This window comes from Heloderma suspectum, chromosome 7, assembly GCF_057233095.1.
Source record: "Heloderma suspectum isolate Gila_16-S chromosome 7, 16-S_ref, whole genome shotgun sequence".
NCBI classification, from domain to species: Eukaryota; Metazoa; Chordata; class Lepidosauria; order Squamata; family Helodermatidae; genus Heloderma; species Heloderma suspectum.
The window spans coordinates 64,801,111-64,817,939 of NC_139464.1; the positions used below are offsets into that span (position 1 = coordinate 64,801,111).

Genomic DNA, 16,829 nt, shown 5'->3' on the forward strand with positions numbered 1-16,829 from the left:
CCAAAAAGATTTGGGATATTGTTCTGATATTGTTGCTCATGTCATTCTGAAAATTGGGCTTCTAAAGGCAGCCGCTGGCGTGATCACATTACTCCGGTGCTGAAGGAGTTGCACTGGTTACCAATTGTTTTCTGGGCCAAATTCAAGGTGTTGGTTTTGACCTTTAAAACCCTATACAGTTCCGACCCAGCCTATCTCAAGGAGTGCCTCCAGCAACACCAGATAGGCTGCTCAACAAGATCAGCCTCGGATGGCCTTCTCTCTGTCCCATCAGCCAGGACAGCTAGGCTGGTGAGGACGAGGGAGAGGGCCTTCTCTGTGGTGGCCCCCACTCTGTGGAACTCCCTCCCTAGGGAACTCCGCCATGCCCCCGCTTTAATGAGCTTCTGCCACGCATTAAAAACATCGTTGTTTAGGCAGGCCTTTGGGGTGGGTTAGGGTATTTTTAGAAATATGATGTTTTAATGTGGATTTGTATTGTTTCAAGCTGTTGTATTATTGTACATCGCTCAGAGTGGCTGGGTGATCGGCCAGATGGGTGATCAAGAAATTTAATAAATAAATAAATAAATAAATATTTCTTGAATTATGAGGAAGGTGAATGTGTAATACCACAACCATATCACAATATCCGTCTAGATTTAAAGCTTCAATTCAATGTAATAATGTTGAGGTGGGAACAAAAATCTAAAACAAATACATTTCCTTGGCATGGGGAATTGCCTCTTTCTCCTTCACTGATAGATGTAATTGTATCTTTGGTTCACTAGTAACTAAAGTAAGATTTAGACAAATGTATAAACAAGCAAGTGAAAGAAATGGCTAAATCTAATTTAGTTAGGAGACATGATAGCAGATCAGTATGGGAAACTAGTTCATTTTTTGTAGAACACTTTTTGTTCTGTATAATTTATTTTATTCAGCTATGAACTGCTAAATTATAAATTTTTGAAAGTAAAAGTTTGCTTGCGTGTAGCCTACATTATTAATATGAAATGAGACTTAGACCTCATTAGGGTTATGTTAGCCTTTCACTTAGGAGTTCCTTGAAAGTGATTAGCTATGCAGTGCTGAAATATTTACATACTGTCCATTTACAATAATCTTGAGTGATCAGCTGCTTCACTCAGCTTTCCTGCTTCAGTGTTTCTCTTGCTGGCATTTACTCAATTGTACAGGCTTGTGGAAGTTTTAATGGCTAGACTCTCCTCTATTTCTTCATGTAAGTACTGTTAATAGTATAGTGGTTGCATTATAAATCTCATCTGAGTCATTTATGCTTAAGATGGTATTTTTCTCTTCTCCCCTTTTTCCTTCAAACTATTGCATGAGAGGTGACTTAGTTCTTAGTCATAGGCTTGGAAAGATTGTCATACAAGCTAACTTGTAGCACTCTTATTATATTCTTCTAGGCCACTTCAACCCACCATTATTGTTTTTAAAAGCTATAATTGTAAAGTAAAACTTCATTTAAAAATGGACTTAGTCTCAGATGTGTTACGCTGGGTTGAAACTGTCCTAAAGCTGCTTTGATAACTTTTGTCAGACACCTTCTATAGCCAATAGAACACAAAAGGTTCTCAAATAACTCTTTAGTCTTCAACCCCTTCAGACAGTGAATCTGCCTTTGATCTCCTAGGTGCAACACAGGGTGCAATTTTATTTATATATATTTTTACTATCCACAGCTCTTCCTTTTCTTAAGAATCTTAAGAGGAAAAGGTGTTGGTACTGCTAGAGCAACCCCCTTAACTTGGGGTGATCAAGTTGTGGAACATGGGAACACAGGAAGCTTCTGTATACTGAGTCAGACCACTGACAGCAGCTCTCTGGGATGTCAGGCAGGAGTCTTTCTCAGCCCCACCTGGAGGACCAGGGATCTTTTGCATGCAAAACATGTTCATAGCAAGATATATAGCAAGTTTAGACTAGGTAGCAGTTCTTATTTTAACAAAAGGAGAAACAAACACCTCAAAATACATTTAAAATGTTTCCATGAATTTCTGAATGCAACTTTTAATTATTTTTGAGTGTCACTGAAGCATTGGTGATTAAAAAAAAAAAATAGTGAGTGAAAATGCATTTGGCTTTCTCACCTCTATAACAGCCAAAAAAGATGTAGCAGTCTCTGTTTTGCTTTTTTTTTTTAAATGAAAGGGCTGTTTCATTTATATACATTAATAAATATTACTTTAAAATATAAATTAAATGAAAAGGTTGACAGGAGGCTGTTAGTTTGAGCAAAGCCATTTCTATTAATAATTCCCCCCCCCCCCCGCAGTTTTTTCCCTCACAGGAGGAAAAAAAATACAAGTGCCCATATCTGTTTTCCCATGAGTGGAAAAGCAGCTTTGGTAGGAGGCACTTTTGAGTAAGGGAAAAAGGCCACAGTGGAAAAGGCTAAGCAACTGTTCCTCCACTTAGACTGGCAGCCTCTTGCAGCAACTGTTGTTGAAGTATTGTCAGTAGCTGTTTGTGCCTGACAGATAATAAATGCTGAAACATGATTGTATGTTTTCTTACCATGTTAATTGTATAGCTGAGTGGGGAGAAATTCGTATGTCACTGAGCTTTTGGGGTGCAAAAATTGTATAATGAATTGCTGTATAGAGTGATGCTTAAACTATTTGTTGTTCAGTCGTTAAGTAGTGTCCGACTCTTCATGACCCCATGGACCATAGCATGCCAGGCCTTCCTGTCCTACGCTGTCTCATGGAGTGTGCTCAAGTTCATATTCATGGCATCGGTGATGCTATCTAGCCATCTCATCCTCTGCCGTCCCCTTCTCCTATTGCCTTGATTCTTTCCCAGCATCAGGGTCTTTTCCAGTGAGTTTTCTGTTCGCATTAGGTGGCCAAAATATTTGAGCTTCAGCTTCAGTATCTGTCCTTCAGGGTTGATTTCCTTTAGGATTGACTGATTTGACCTCCTTGCAGTCCAGGGGACTTGTAAGAGTCTTCTCCAGCACCACAGTTCGAAAGCATCAATTCTTCGGCGCTCAGCCTTCCTTATAGTCCAGCTCTCACAGCCATACGTTGCTTTTGGGAAAACCATAGCTTTGATTATATGAACCTTTGTCGGCAAGGTGATGTCTCTGCTTCTTACTATGCTGTCTAGGTTTTCCATCGCTTTCCTCCCAAGGAGCAAGCGTCTTTAAATTTCATGGCTACAGTCACCGTCTGCAGTGATCTTGGAGCCCAAGAAAATAAAATCTGTCACTGCTTCCATTTCTTCCCCTTCTATACTCCAGGAAGTGATGGGGCCAGATGCCATGATCTTCGTTTTTTTAATGTTGAGTTTCAAACCAGCTTTTGCACTCTCCACTTTCACCCTCAACAAGAGGCTCTTTAGATCCTCTTCGCTTTCTGCCATTAGGGTGGTATTGTCTGCGTATCTGAGGTTGTTGATAATTCTCCCAGCAGTCTTAATTCCGACCTGTGATTCATCCAACCCGGCGTTTCTCATGTTGTACTCTGCATATAAGTTAAATAAGCAGGGCGACAATATACAGCCTTGTCGTGCTCCTTTCCCAGTTTTGAACCAATTGGTTGTTCCGTGTCCGGTTCTTACTGTTGCTTCTTGACCCTCGTACAGGTTAATCAGGAGACAGGTAAGGTGGTCTGGTACTCCCATCTCTCTCAGAATTTGCCAGAGTTTGTTGTGATCCACACAATCAAAGGCTTTAGCATAGTCAGTGAAGCAGAAATAGATGTTTTTCTGGAATTCTCTTGCTTTCTCCATGATCCAGCGAATGTTGGTGATTTGATCTCTAGTTCCTCTGCCTCTTCGGAACCCAGCGTGTACTTCCAGTAGTTCTCAGTTCACATGCTGCTGAAGCCTAGCTTGTAGGATTTTGAGCATAACCTTGCTGGCATGTGAAATGAGTGCAATTGTACGGTAGTTTGAACACTCTTTGGCGTTGCCCTTCTTTGGAATTGGAATGTAAACTGACCTTTTCCAGTCTTGTGGCCACTGTTGAGTGTTCCAAATTTGTTGACATCTTGAGTGCAGCACTTTAACAGCATCATCTTTTAGGATTTTAAATAGCTGAGCTGGAATACTGTCACCTCCGCTAGCTTTGTTGTTACTAATGCTTCCTAAGGCCTACTTGACTTCACTCTCGAGGATGTCCGGCTCAAGTTCAGTGACCGCACTATCATGGCTATCAGGGACATTCAGATCTTTCCTGTATAGTTCTTCTGTGTATTCTTGCGACCTCTTCTTCATCTCGCCTGCTTCTGTTAGGTCCCTGCCTTCTTTGTCCTTTACCATGCCCGTCTTTGCACAAAACCTTCCCTTCAGATCTCTGATTTTCTTGAAGAGATCTCTAGTCTTTCCCATTCTGTTGTTTTCTACACACAAATTTTGCAATTTTGCAACAAGAAAAATTTTGCAACAAGAAGCTCCTGATCTGAGCCACAGTCAGCTCCAGGTCTTGTTTTTACTGACTGTATAGAGCTTCTCCATCTTTGGCTGCAAAGGACATAATCAATCTGATTTCGATATTGACCATCTGGTGATGTCCATGTGTAGAGTCGCCTCTTGTGCTGTTGGAAAAGCGTGTTTGCTGTGATCAGCATGTTCTCTTGGTAAAACTCTATTAGCCTTTGTCCTGCTTCGTTTTGTACACCAAGGCCATGCTTGCCTGTTATCCCGGTGATTTCTTGACTTCCTACTTCAGCATTCCAATCGCCTATGATGAAGAGGACATCTTTTTTTGGTGTTAGTTCTAGAAGGTGTAGGTCTTCATAGAACCGATCAACCTCAGCTTCTTCGGCCTCCGTGGTTGGGGCATAGACTTGAATTACTGTGATGTTGAATGGTTTGCCTTGGATTCGTACTGAGATCATTTGGTCATTTTTGAGATTGTACCCCAGTACTGCTTTTCCCACCCTTTTATTGACTATGAGTGCTACTCCATTTCTTCTAAGGGATTCTTGCCCACAGTAGTAGATATAATGGTCACCTGAATTAAATTCGCCCATGCTTGTCCATTTTAGTTCGCTGATTCCCAAGATGTCGATGTTCAGTCTTGCCATCTCATGTTCGGCCACCTCCAGCTGACCTTGATTCATTGACCTTACATTCCAGGTTCCTAAACAATATTGTTCTTTACAGCGTCGGACTTTCTTTTCACCGCCAGACACATCCACAGCTGTCCTTTCAGCTTTGGCCCAGCCGCTTCACTCCTTCTGGCGCTACTTGGAAATACCCTCTGCTCTTCCCCAGTAGTATATTGGACCCCTTCCGACCTGAGGGGCTCATCTTCCGGCGTCATCTCTTTTAGCCTTGTGATACGTTCCATGAGGTTTTCTTGGCAAGAATACTGGAGTGGGTTGCCATTTCCTTCTCCAGTGGACCACATTTTGTTAGAACTCTCCGCCATGACCTGTCCGTCTTGGGTGGCCCTGCACGGCATAGCTTATGGCTTCACTGAGTTACGCAAGCCCCTTTGCCACAAGGCAGTGATCCGTGAAGGGGGCTTAAACTATATCAATTGGTATAATTGCGATACCAAAAAATGTTTTAATAAAACTAAATATTAACTAAATAAATTATGTATTACACAGTCCCTCTGTATTATGGAAATGGGACCTGCAAGGAAATGTTGCAATGTATCCCCATCTCTTAAAAGGAATGCTCCTGTTCAGGGCTCCAGCCAGACTGAAACAGGAGCCTTGTAGTGATCTTCAGGCCCCTGGGTGGGTGGTTTCAGGAGGAGGGTAAGAGAAGGACACCTTTTTCTTTCCCAACCCTTGAGGCTTTCCTGTACAGTGTTAAAAGTATTAGGTAGCAAGTGACATGGAAGATGTCTGCCTGTGACCCTGGAGAGACGTTGCCAGTCAGATGATAGGCTAGATGGATGAGTAAACTGACAGGTATAAGGCAGCTCCCATTGATCCTATAGAGTTAGAGAGATAATGTTATAGAGAGTTTTCCGGAGAGTGGGAAAGGGGAAAGGTGCCTACTTAAATTCATATTTTCAATAATGCATCTTAGAATATTGTGTAAACCACTTGATTTGCTACTGGTTTATAATATTCCATTCCTCACTCACTGTATCTGATGCAACATGTTAGTTTGAAGAAACATTATGCAGCAACCTTTAGTTAGCCATTTTTGGACTGAAGGTAAAGTGCTTGATTTCCAATTCTGTGCCAATAACATTGTTACTACTATTAATGGATTTGAATATAAGTTACTCTCTTGTTCATTTGTAAGTTTCTAAAAGACATTTCTGACTTCAGTGTTCCTGTTAACAATTGGAGTTGGCATATTATGTGATGGATAAATGAGAATAATGTTGAAAAGTATTTGTAGTTCTGGGGGGAATTAGCCATTTACTAACTGTAGCCGAAGCTTATAGTAGCCTTTGCTAAGCATACTTGCCTGTGTGGGTTTTTGTTTTGCTTCATTTCCTCTGTTTTAGAGCTATGTAGTTAAAAAATTCTATCAGACTGATGTGTGTGCTTTATCTTCAGTTTCAAACTAACATGCTGTTTCCCTTGTTCTTCTTCCCTTGTTGTGGCTGCTGTGTCCCCCCCCCCCCCCCCCGCTTTTTGGCCTGGATGCTTTTGTTTGCTGTTCTGCGTACTCAATTGTACTCGCCTCCAGCATCATGGTGATATCAAAGACTGTCAGGGAACCTCAAGTAAGTAAATGGTTTCTGCTACAATATGTGGAGAGCTATATTCTCTTAAGGCCAGATCTTGATTTCATTCGCCTGTTAAATCTAACCTAAAATAACATTGTACTGAAGAGGAGGTCTTTCAAAACTGAGAACTCTACAGGATAGGCACCCTCTTGGTATATATTTGACAGGCTGTGTGGTCAGAGTCTAACCATCAGTGTGATAGTACAAAAATAAAGGACTTTGCAAATGGGTTATTTTTAAAACGGGTGCACAACCCGTTTTGGTCCCAAGGGCCACATCAGATATCTGATGGATGCTACAGATGTACACATACTCTTTGTCGTCAAGAACTGCTGCTTCAGGATCACTGGGCTTCAGCCTCCTCTCTGCCCCAGCCCCCTCCCTGACTTGATTACTGCTTTAGCAGCGATAAATCAGCAATCCAAGCTGCATCAGGATTGCAGGGGAAGAGGTAGGTAGTCTCCTCCTGGCCCCCTGATCCTCATTACCACTGCCATTAGCACTGTGCCGCTGTGGTTTTCACGGTGGCTTTTGTGACAGCAGCTGGGGTCTTGTGGGGCCAGACATATTGTATCATAAGCTGTATTAGCTTGGGATGGCTGCTTGAAGCCCGTGGGTTGTGCATCCCTATTTTAAAGCATAGAAATGGCTTGTTTTGTGTTGACTATTGCTGTTTTAAAGACAGCTAATTCACTTTAAATTTTTTTCCTAGTATATTTAAACAGTTAATTAAAAATGGCAAAAGTACTTATGCAATTTATAAGTCACTCTTATATAATAACAGTTATATAATAGTACATTGTTTGCATTTTAGTTGTGCTGATACAAGTTTTGCTTTAAATCTGCATGCAGTTGCATATGAATAAAATAATATTTGTGCAGAAAAAAATGCATTCCCTTTGGGCCAAAGTACACGTATAGTATATTAATATTGCTTTAAAAATGTATACTTAGTGCTGCCACTTGTGTTTTGAAAGCAAAGCAGCTGCAGCACCCCTGTCCCCTGTGCAGTCCAGCACTGTACTACCTATCCAGATCTGGGACCCTTACCAATTTCCCATCAAAAATCATGGTGTTCTAGTTTTGATGCTATAACGGGTTGAGAAGATGAATGGAAGATGTATAGGAACCTGTCAAATTTTTCTCTTGGTACTATAAGTAGATAAGGTTTTCTCCTCTTGTTGGAACACTTAAAAGGGACTGTTGAAGCCTCCTCAGATAGCTGACACGGTTGTACTGAAGAGCTCTTCTCTTCACTAATTGAAACATGTTACTATAGTTAGCAAGGTTTGGCGAGAGCCTTAGTTATACATTAGTTTGTATTGGAAAGTTGTCGTGAGGCAGTAAACTGGCTAGGGAGGCAGTTGGACCGTTGGATGACAACAGTTAAAATATTACTAAAATAGGAAAAGGACATTGCAGAGAAGCTTAATGAATTATTCGCACCTGTCTTCACTGAAGAAGATAAAGGACAGAGACCTGTGCCTGAGCTGATATTTTTAGGAAGGGAGCCAGAGGAAATGCAAATACTGGTGACAAGAGATGAAGCTCTAGACCTTATTGACAGGTTCAGATGGCATCCATCCGAGTGTTCTTAAAGAACTCAAAGGTAAAATTGCTGATCTTCTAACAAAAATATGTAACAAGTCCCTAAGATTGGCCTTTGTACCAGAGGACTGGAGAGTAGCATCAATTTTTAATAAGGGATCCAGGGGGATCCAGAAAGTTACAGGCTGATTAGCTTCACACCTGTTCCGGGTAAATTGGTGGAAAGCATTATTAAAGATAAAAGTAACAAGCATATAGAAGGACAGGTTCTGCTGAAAAAAGAATCAACATGACTTCTGCAGAGGTAAGTCCTATCTCACTAATCTTTTCAAGTTCTTTGAGATCATCAATAAACATGTGGACAGGGCTGATTTGATAGGCATTGCCTACTTATACTTCCAAAAGGCTTTTGACAAAGTCCCTCACCAAAGACTCCTGAGCAGATTTAAAAGTAATAGGATAAGAGGAGAGGCCCTCTTACAGATCAGTAACTGGTTAGAGAACAGAAAGAGCAGGAATAAATGGAGAGTTCTCTCAGTGGAGGGATGTAAACAGTGAGGTCCCACAAGGATCTGTATTGGTAGTGATGCTTTTAAACTTGTTCATAAATTATGTGGAGTTAGGGGGTGACCAAATTTGCTAATGACACCAAATTATTTAGTGTGCCTAAAACAAAAAACAGAGAGCTCCAAAAGGATCTGTCCAGACAAGGGGACTGGGCACTAAAATGGCAAATCCAGTTCAATATAAGCAAGTATAAGGGATGAACATTGAGGCAAAAAATCCATGTATGCTGGTGGAATCTGAGTTGGTTGGTGACAGATCAAGAAAGAGAACTTGGGGCTCTGTTGGATAGCTTGATGAAAATGTCAACCCAGTGTGCAGCTGCTGTGAAAAAGGCAAATTTCATGTTAGGCAAAATAAGGAAAGGAATAAAAAATAAACTGCCAATATAATACTCCCCTTATGCAGACCTGTGAAGAGACCACACTTGGAATACTGTGTACAATTCTTATTACTCAGAAAGGATATTACAGAGGTGGAAAAGTGCAGAAAAGGGCAACCAAAATGACTAAAGGGAAGGAGAACTCCCCTATGAAGAAAATTTACACGGTTTGGGGCTGTTTAGTTTTTTAAAAAGGTGAGTAAGAGGAGACATGATAGAGTTCTATAAAATTATACATAGTGTGGAGAAAGTGGATAGGTGGATAGAATGGATATCTTTCATAATACTAGAACCTAGGGTAATACCATGAAGCTGAATAGTGGAAGATTCAGGACAGATAAAAGGAAGTACTTCTTCAAATAGCGCATAGTCAAGCTATGGAATTTGCTGCCACAAGATATGATCGACACCAATTTGAATGGTTTAAAAGGGGATTAGACAAATTTGTGGTGGATAAAGTTATCAATGGCTACTCGTCAAGTTGGCTGTATATTAACTATATATCAGCTCCAGTATCAGAAGAAGTATGCCTCTGTATGCCAGTTGCTAATAACATGACCAAGAAGGTGCTGTTGAACTCCTGTCCTGCTTGTGGGCTTCTCATGGGCATCTGGTTAGCCACTGTGCAAACAGAATGCTGGACTAGATAGGTGTTGGTCTGTTCCAGCATGACTCTTATGTTATTATCTGTAGAGACTGGGATCCAAAAGGACCACATAACTAGTTTCATTGTCTGGTCGTGTGCTTCGAGCTTGTGTTTCTTGAACACCTACCACACCCCATGCCACATAACAAAATGTATGAAACATGGGATTTTTCAAAGAAGTTTCAATATGTCATGGAAAGTCTGGTCAAAGGAAAAATGCAAGTTTTTGTAGGCATTTTGGGACCTCAGCTATAGCCAACAGAATCAAAATATGTTCAGGCACTAAAGGTTTCACTAAGAATATAATACTGGATAGAAAATTGGAGATGGAAAATGCAGTGGGGGGGGATTAAATGAGGTATCCTGAAAGAAGGCGTGGTTGGTGGGCTAGATACTGCCTTAATTATTTGGGGAAGGGGGGATGGTGCTAGCTGAAAAATGTGCTTTGAAAAATTGTCTGGAAAGATCCTTGTTCTTAAATATAACTGGGTAAAATGCTTAATTAGTATATTTTAAATTCAGTTAATTTACATTTTAAATGTAAATTTTAAAATGCATTTTTAAATTTACAACTATGCATTTTAAATTTACCACTGTACATTTTAATATGCTAGTTTCATACAGTTGCCAACCCCTGGTGGTCCGTCCATAGCACACATTAACTTACTGCAAGTGAGAGGTGAGACCTTGGATTCCTATTTTATTGCTTTATATTAGTATTTTGGGTTTATGGCATCACTACGAACTTGACCTCTTCGTAATATCTTCTTATTACTGCAAGTTAAGATGAGAACTCATCTTCCTAGAGTAGTAGACATTGCCACGCTATCTAGTCAACAAAAATATATCATGAATACAATAAGGAACTCCAAGGATTCTCACATGCACTTTTGTTCTCCAAGCTGTGTTAACTACTGCTATGTAGATGAACTGCACATGGGTGGTATTATATATTTGTCTTTGTGATGCTTTCATATGTTTTAAACACAAAGTGAAATGTCTTGGACTGTTGCTCACAGGTGGCCGTGTACACCAGTCGTTGAAATGGGATAACCTTGTATATGCCACACTGGCATACAAATGTAGCAAATAAAAAGTTCTGTGGTTTGTTTTAGAAATTTCATTTCAAGTTTGAAAGTACTAACGTCCAGGATTCTACCACAGAGACTCCACCTCATGACTAGATATCTAATCCTAATAGCTGGTTAATCCTGTCCTTTCAAGTATGAGACTAAACTAGATATACAGCTTATTATTGTCCATGCCATCATATAAATACAAGACATATTACAGAGCTCTGTAATTAAGGTGTGAAGGATTCTCTGTTCAAACCAGGATATCTTGAGTGAGGAATACAAGCTTTCCAAAGTTGAGAATGAAAAAAATGACTTTACTATAGTTTAAAAAAGAAATGGAGACAGAAGTCCATCCCCATCTCTGAGCCCCCCCCCCCCCCCGGTGTCTTCCAGTTTTATGTTGAATGGGGCAGCATAGTTCATACTTACCTGTTTGGGGGTGTGGCTTTTCTCAGAAATTTTACATGTACCTTTCAGTTCATTTCTTGAAAATCTCTGGTTTGCTTAATGTTATGTTTTCCAGTTCCCATGTTAATCAATGAAGAAAACTGAAGATGTGGTTTGTGTTACATGCAGAGTGGCAGCTGCCACTAGGGGCGCAGTGGGTAGCAGAGGAGAAATAGTTTGGTAAGAAGAGGCCTACTATGCAGGGCCAGTTTCAGGTAATATGTCACTTTAGGCAAAATACACATTTTCCCCCTTATGGAAGGGAAAGGAGTTGAATTCAATGGGAAACCAATTTAGCTGGGTCTCCAGGGAGAATAGGAGGTCCTGGGAAAAGGATATGTTTGGGTTCTTTCTTTCTTTTTTCAGTCTTGGAAATATTTCCAGATAATCCTAGCTGTTTAATCTGTGATGTCAGCTCTGCTCCACAGTAGAGCAGGCTACACCTTGTGCTGGAAACTAGGGCCTACTACTCATTGAGGTGGTCGAATATCTGGGACTTACCACTTCAGATTGCTGGTGGAGGCCTACATGCTTGAATACTCTTTATTATATAGGTAAAATCCTCCGTATGGAAAAGCAGATATTAGAGGGAATGGTTCTAGTTTACTATGCACAGGATATTTGATTTTTCTGGTATGGACGAACGTTCAATTACGAATAGGATTATTGTGTACATGTGTTGCATAGTTCATCTTCAATATTTCACTAAATAGTAACAGTTGCACAGCACATGAGCATCCTGGGTTGCTAGGGCATGGTTTATTTATTTATTTACAATATTTATATACCGCTCTACATCAGAAGATTCCGGAGCGGTGAACAACATGATAAAAGAATAAAACAACAGGTTAAAAGAGTTAAAACATTAAAAAAAAATAAAGACAAACCCCAACAAGTGGAATTTAACAAACCATGGCTGGTCATGCAAGGAAGGCCTCTTGAAAGAACAACGTCTTCAGGAGGCGCTGGAAGGAACACAATGTTGGCGCCTGCCTGACCTCTAAAGGTAGGGAATTCCACAGGAAGGGGGCCACCACACTGAAGGCTCTTTTCCTGGTGGACTCCAACCAGGCCATGGGTCCATGTGGAACCACCAGGAACATGCCCACTGATGACCGCATTCTGCACTAGCTCCAGCTTCCGGACCAGCCTTAAGGGCAGCCCCACATAAAGCGCATTGCAGTAATCCAGTCTTGAGGTTACCAATGCCTGTACCACCGTGGTCAAGCTATCCCTGTCCAGGATCGGCCGTAGCTGGCAAACCAGCCAAAGCTGGTAAAAGGCACTCCGAGCTGCCACGACCACTTGGGACTCCAGCAACAATGATGGATCTAGGAGTACCCCCAGACTACGGACCTGATCTTTCAGAGGGAATGCAACCCCATCCAGAACAGGCAAGGAGCCTATCTCCCGGACCTGGGAACCGCTCACCCACAGGGCTTTCGTCTTGCCAGGATTCAGTTTCAGTTTATTGGCCCTCATCCAGCCCATTACTGAGTCTAGGCACTGATTCAGGACTTGCACAGCCTCTGATTCAGATGTCACAGGGAGATAGAGCTGCGTGTCAACTGCATACTGATGGCATTTAGCTCCAAATCCCCTAATGACCACTCCCAGCGGCTTCATGTAGATGTTAAACAACATTGGAGACAAGATGGTACCCTGCGGCACTCCATAGCTCAATTGCCAAGGGGCTGAGGAATAGTCACCCAATGTTACTGTCTGAAATCGGCCCCATAGGTAGGACCGGAACCACTGTAGCACAGTGCTTCCAATACCCATCCCAGGGAGTCGATCCAGGAGGACACCATGGTCGATGGTATCAAAGGCCAATGAGAGATCGAGCAAAATTAACAGGGTTGCACTCCCCCTGTCCCTCTCTCGATGAAGGTCATCCATTAGGGTGACCAAGGCCAATTCTTTCCCGTAACCAGGATGAAACCCAGACTGAAATGGGTCTAGATAATCAGTATCCTCCAACAGTGCCTGCAGTTGGTCCGCCATGATCCTCTCAAGTACCTTCCCTAGAAAAGGGGTATTTACGACTGGGCGGTAGTAGTCCAATACTGTTGGGTCCAGAGTGGGCTTCTTCAGGAGCACTAATGCCTCCTTAAGGACAGCAGGGACCACCCCTTCCCATAGGGAAGCATTTATCACTCCCTGGACCCACCCGGTCATATGCCCTCGGCTAGCTTTTATTAGCCAGGAGGGACAGGGATCAAGTGGGCACGTGGTCGGTCGCATTATTGCAAGCATCTTGTCCACATCATCAGACCGTAACAACTGGAACTGATCCCGCAAAATTGGGCAGATGGTGGCATCAGACACCTCGACTGGTACTGCACTAACAACAGCATCAAGGTCTCTGCGGAGACAGCCAGGGCCCCATTTACTGGGGAAGATGTTAACCACCGCTGGACCACCTGGAAGAGCTCCACTTGACGGCTACTTGAGATAGTGGAGGCAGCAAAATAAACCTGCTTTGCTGCCCGCACTGCCACACAGTAGGCACGATTATGCACTCTAGAGCGTGCCCGGTCATCTTCACTTCGAGTCTTGAGAAGTGATACAGCCTGTTCAGTCGTAAATTATTATTTAATTATTTTCCTGTCTGTCTTTCAGGGTGAAAACCCTCCCAAAGTGGATTACAATGTATTTTAAAACACAAAATAAAATACAAAATAAATGGAGGAAGGACCATCACTCAGTGGTAGAGCATGCACAAGGTCCCAGGTTTAATCACAGGCATCTCCAGGTAGGGCTGGAAAAACTCTTGCCTGTAACCCTGGAGAGCTGCAGTCAGTGTCAACAATACTGGGCTAGATGGACCAATGGTCTGACTCGGTATAAGGCCAGTGTTCCTAATCAAGCCACTGGGCCCAATGTTGTCTTAGAATTGAAAAGTCACTGGAAAAGACCCTGATGCTGGGAAAGATTGAAGGCAAAAGGAGAAGGGGACGGCAGAGGATGAGATGGCTAGATAGCATCACCGATGCAATGAATATGGACTTGAGCACACTTCGGGAGAGAGCGCAGGACAGGAAGGCATGGCATGCTATGGTCCATGGGGTCACGAAGAGTCGGACACGACTGAACACGTGTGTGTGTTTTAGGACCTGATAGAGTACAGGTTCTTCTAGATCTCCTGCCTTGTTGGATCCCCAGGCACAACCCCAGCAGACTTCTGTGTTATTTCAGAGGGTAGGATTAGAACCAATAGTTGGAAGTTTCAGGAAAGCAAATTTTAGTTAAACATTAGAAGAAATTTCCTAACAATAAGGGCTAGCTATATGGCAGTGGAATTGACTGTGTTAGGAGGTAATGGGTTCTCCTTCACTGGAGGTATTTAAGCAGAGGCTGGATGGCTATCTGTCAGTGATGCTGTACCTGCATTCTGCATTGTAGAGGCTGCAATGAACATGGGGATGAACTAGATGCACTCCAACATCCCTTTCAACTCTGATTCTATGAATGCAATTTGGACAAATGACAGGTTTCTTTGGCACACACACCTCTCCCCCTTTTGGCATAGTATAATATATGGCACTTTCTGTGTTGGTGGTTCAGAGCTTTTAAACTTCAAGAAACTACCCCTTTCTTTCTTGTAAAGAAGCTGTCATAATTTATATATTTTGAAGAGTTGTATGGGGGGATTACAGTATTCTAATATTGGGAGTTGTAATGTTTTCCAAGGGCAGAATCTAACAATCTTGTAAGAGAATTTGAGGAAATCTGCAGGTTCACAGGTGAGTCTCTAGAGGGCACTGTGACAGTATGAAAGATCAGAAATGGGGATAGGGGGGCAGGAATAGCCACTGAAGCAACTGTTTGCAAGGGAGAAGGCCCTCACATGCCGTTCTCACTGACTGGGAGGTACAAAAAGACAGCAATATCTCAAAAATAAACATTATGTCTTTATGAATTAGATTTCAAGTTGATGCTTTACAAAACATAGGCCCTTAGTCACAAGGTTTACTCTTCCAGGGTGTGAAGTTGATTTTTGAATGTGCTGTAGATACCACAGTTTGGTAAATTGTGGAAATTTAACATTGGGAAGTTTTAGTCTGCAATGTTATAGGAGATGTGATTAAAGATACAAAGCAAGACTCAAAATGCTGTGCTAAAATTTCTGAAATATCAGAGTAGGTTTTTGTTGTGAAAGAAATTGTCTAAATTGGGCAATCTCTTTCACAGAACTTGGCATTCTGTGAAGAACTCGGGCCTTTTCTGACATAACCTTAGTGACGTGGGAGCCAATGCAGTGCATGCCCTTCCTATGCTGCTCCAATAATATTAGAAGATGTTATTCTCAGTAGGAAGAGGCAATAGCATGGTTCTTTTCCATGTCAATATTGCCCAAGAATTAGGGTAATGCTGAAGTGGGAAGCAGCTACATTATAGGCTTGTGCCATGTGACCTCAACCTTCTGAGCTTAGAGTGATGTGGGAAGGGCACATGCTGTGGCAGCATTTCCCATGTTAGCCATAGTGGCACTGGAAGAGACCCATAACTCTTGACCCATCAGATGTTTTGGGGAGTGCGGAGTAACTTGTGCATTGTAAAGGAAGAAAGCCTGTCAAGCCTAGAGGCTTCCTCAGTCTAAGTAAAAAAGGAAAAACTGAGTTCAAGAATGAAACATGCAATGCATGCCTTGGATATGTGATGGGTATCCCTCCATACCACAGTTGCTTTGATTGAGCTTGAATACCTAGTAAGTTATGGGGGACCTTATTGCCACCTTTTATTTCTTTATAAACAAATTCTTAGGCCGAAGGAATTACCTTAAATTCCCACATTGCCTTTCTGACAACTCCTGGATCCAACACAATGTCCTTGTCTTTACCTTCAAAGCCTTCCATTGCCTTGCTCCCCTGCCCCTTGCTGTCTCTCTTCCTTTAATTTCTGATGCCTGTGATCTTCAATCCGCTGCCCTCCACCTTCTGAAGAACTGCTCCCTCAAAAGACTTTCCATTCTTCCTTGCTACCCCATATGCTTGGAATTGTTTTCAAGAAGACTGGCATGATGCCACCTCTATTACTACTTTCAAAACCCACCTTCTCCATGAACCCTTTGGCACAGCCCTGCAGTTCTCATGCCATACTGTAACTCCATCTAAGCCAGGGGTTCAAATTCCATTCTGGAGAAGCTCTCGACGCATTCCAGTGGTGGGTGGGGCCAAAGACAAATGCAGCAGGCCTGAAATATCAGCATATTTCAGCTTACAGCTCTTACTTCCAGTAGCTAAGCCTTAGTAGAGGCATTTCAACCATTAAGAATAAAGAAAAAACTACACAAAAGCCAGGAAACCACCAAAGGTTTGCGGGTGTGAAGAAACTGAGATAAAAATTTAACTGTTATATTTTGTTTCAATGACTGAAGGATTGAACTACTGGGTTCAGATGACATGCTGCAGCTTGTTGTGAGTTATTTAACCCATGGCAAATCAGGGCACCCAAGTTGCATATGCAACCCCCACTTGGGGGTTGTTGTGTCATGTGAACTGGGTGGGC

General features: G+C 42.1%; 1 protein-coding gene across 28 annotated transcripts in view; it reads left to right on the top strand.

Moving 5' to 3' along the window:
* OSBPL8 (oxysterol binding protein like 8) overlaps positions 1-16,829 on the top strand; it is a 112,961-nt gene that overhangs the window by 24,934 nt on the left and 71,198 nt on the right. For 12 of the 28 annotated variants that reach the window (XR_014784395.1, XM_084810427.1, XM_084810420.1 and 9 more), the window contains exon 3: positions 6,616-6,652. The exons of 8 other annotated variants lie outside the window; for them this stretch is intronic. Coding sequence is in view for 7 of the 20 variants with exons in the window: in XM_084810420.1 (XP_084666546.1) it covers positions 6,616-6,652 (37 nt within the window). In the remaining 13 variants the exon portion in view is untranslated. Of the gene's footprint in view, positions 1-6,615; positions 6,653-11,394; positions 11,534-16,829 lie in introns of all 28 variants that reach the window. 8 more of the 28 variants (XM_084810429.1, XM_084810440.1, XM_084810433.1 and 5 more) reach the window with 2 other exon arrangements.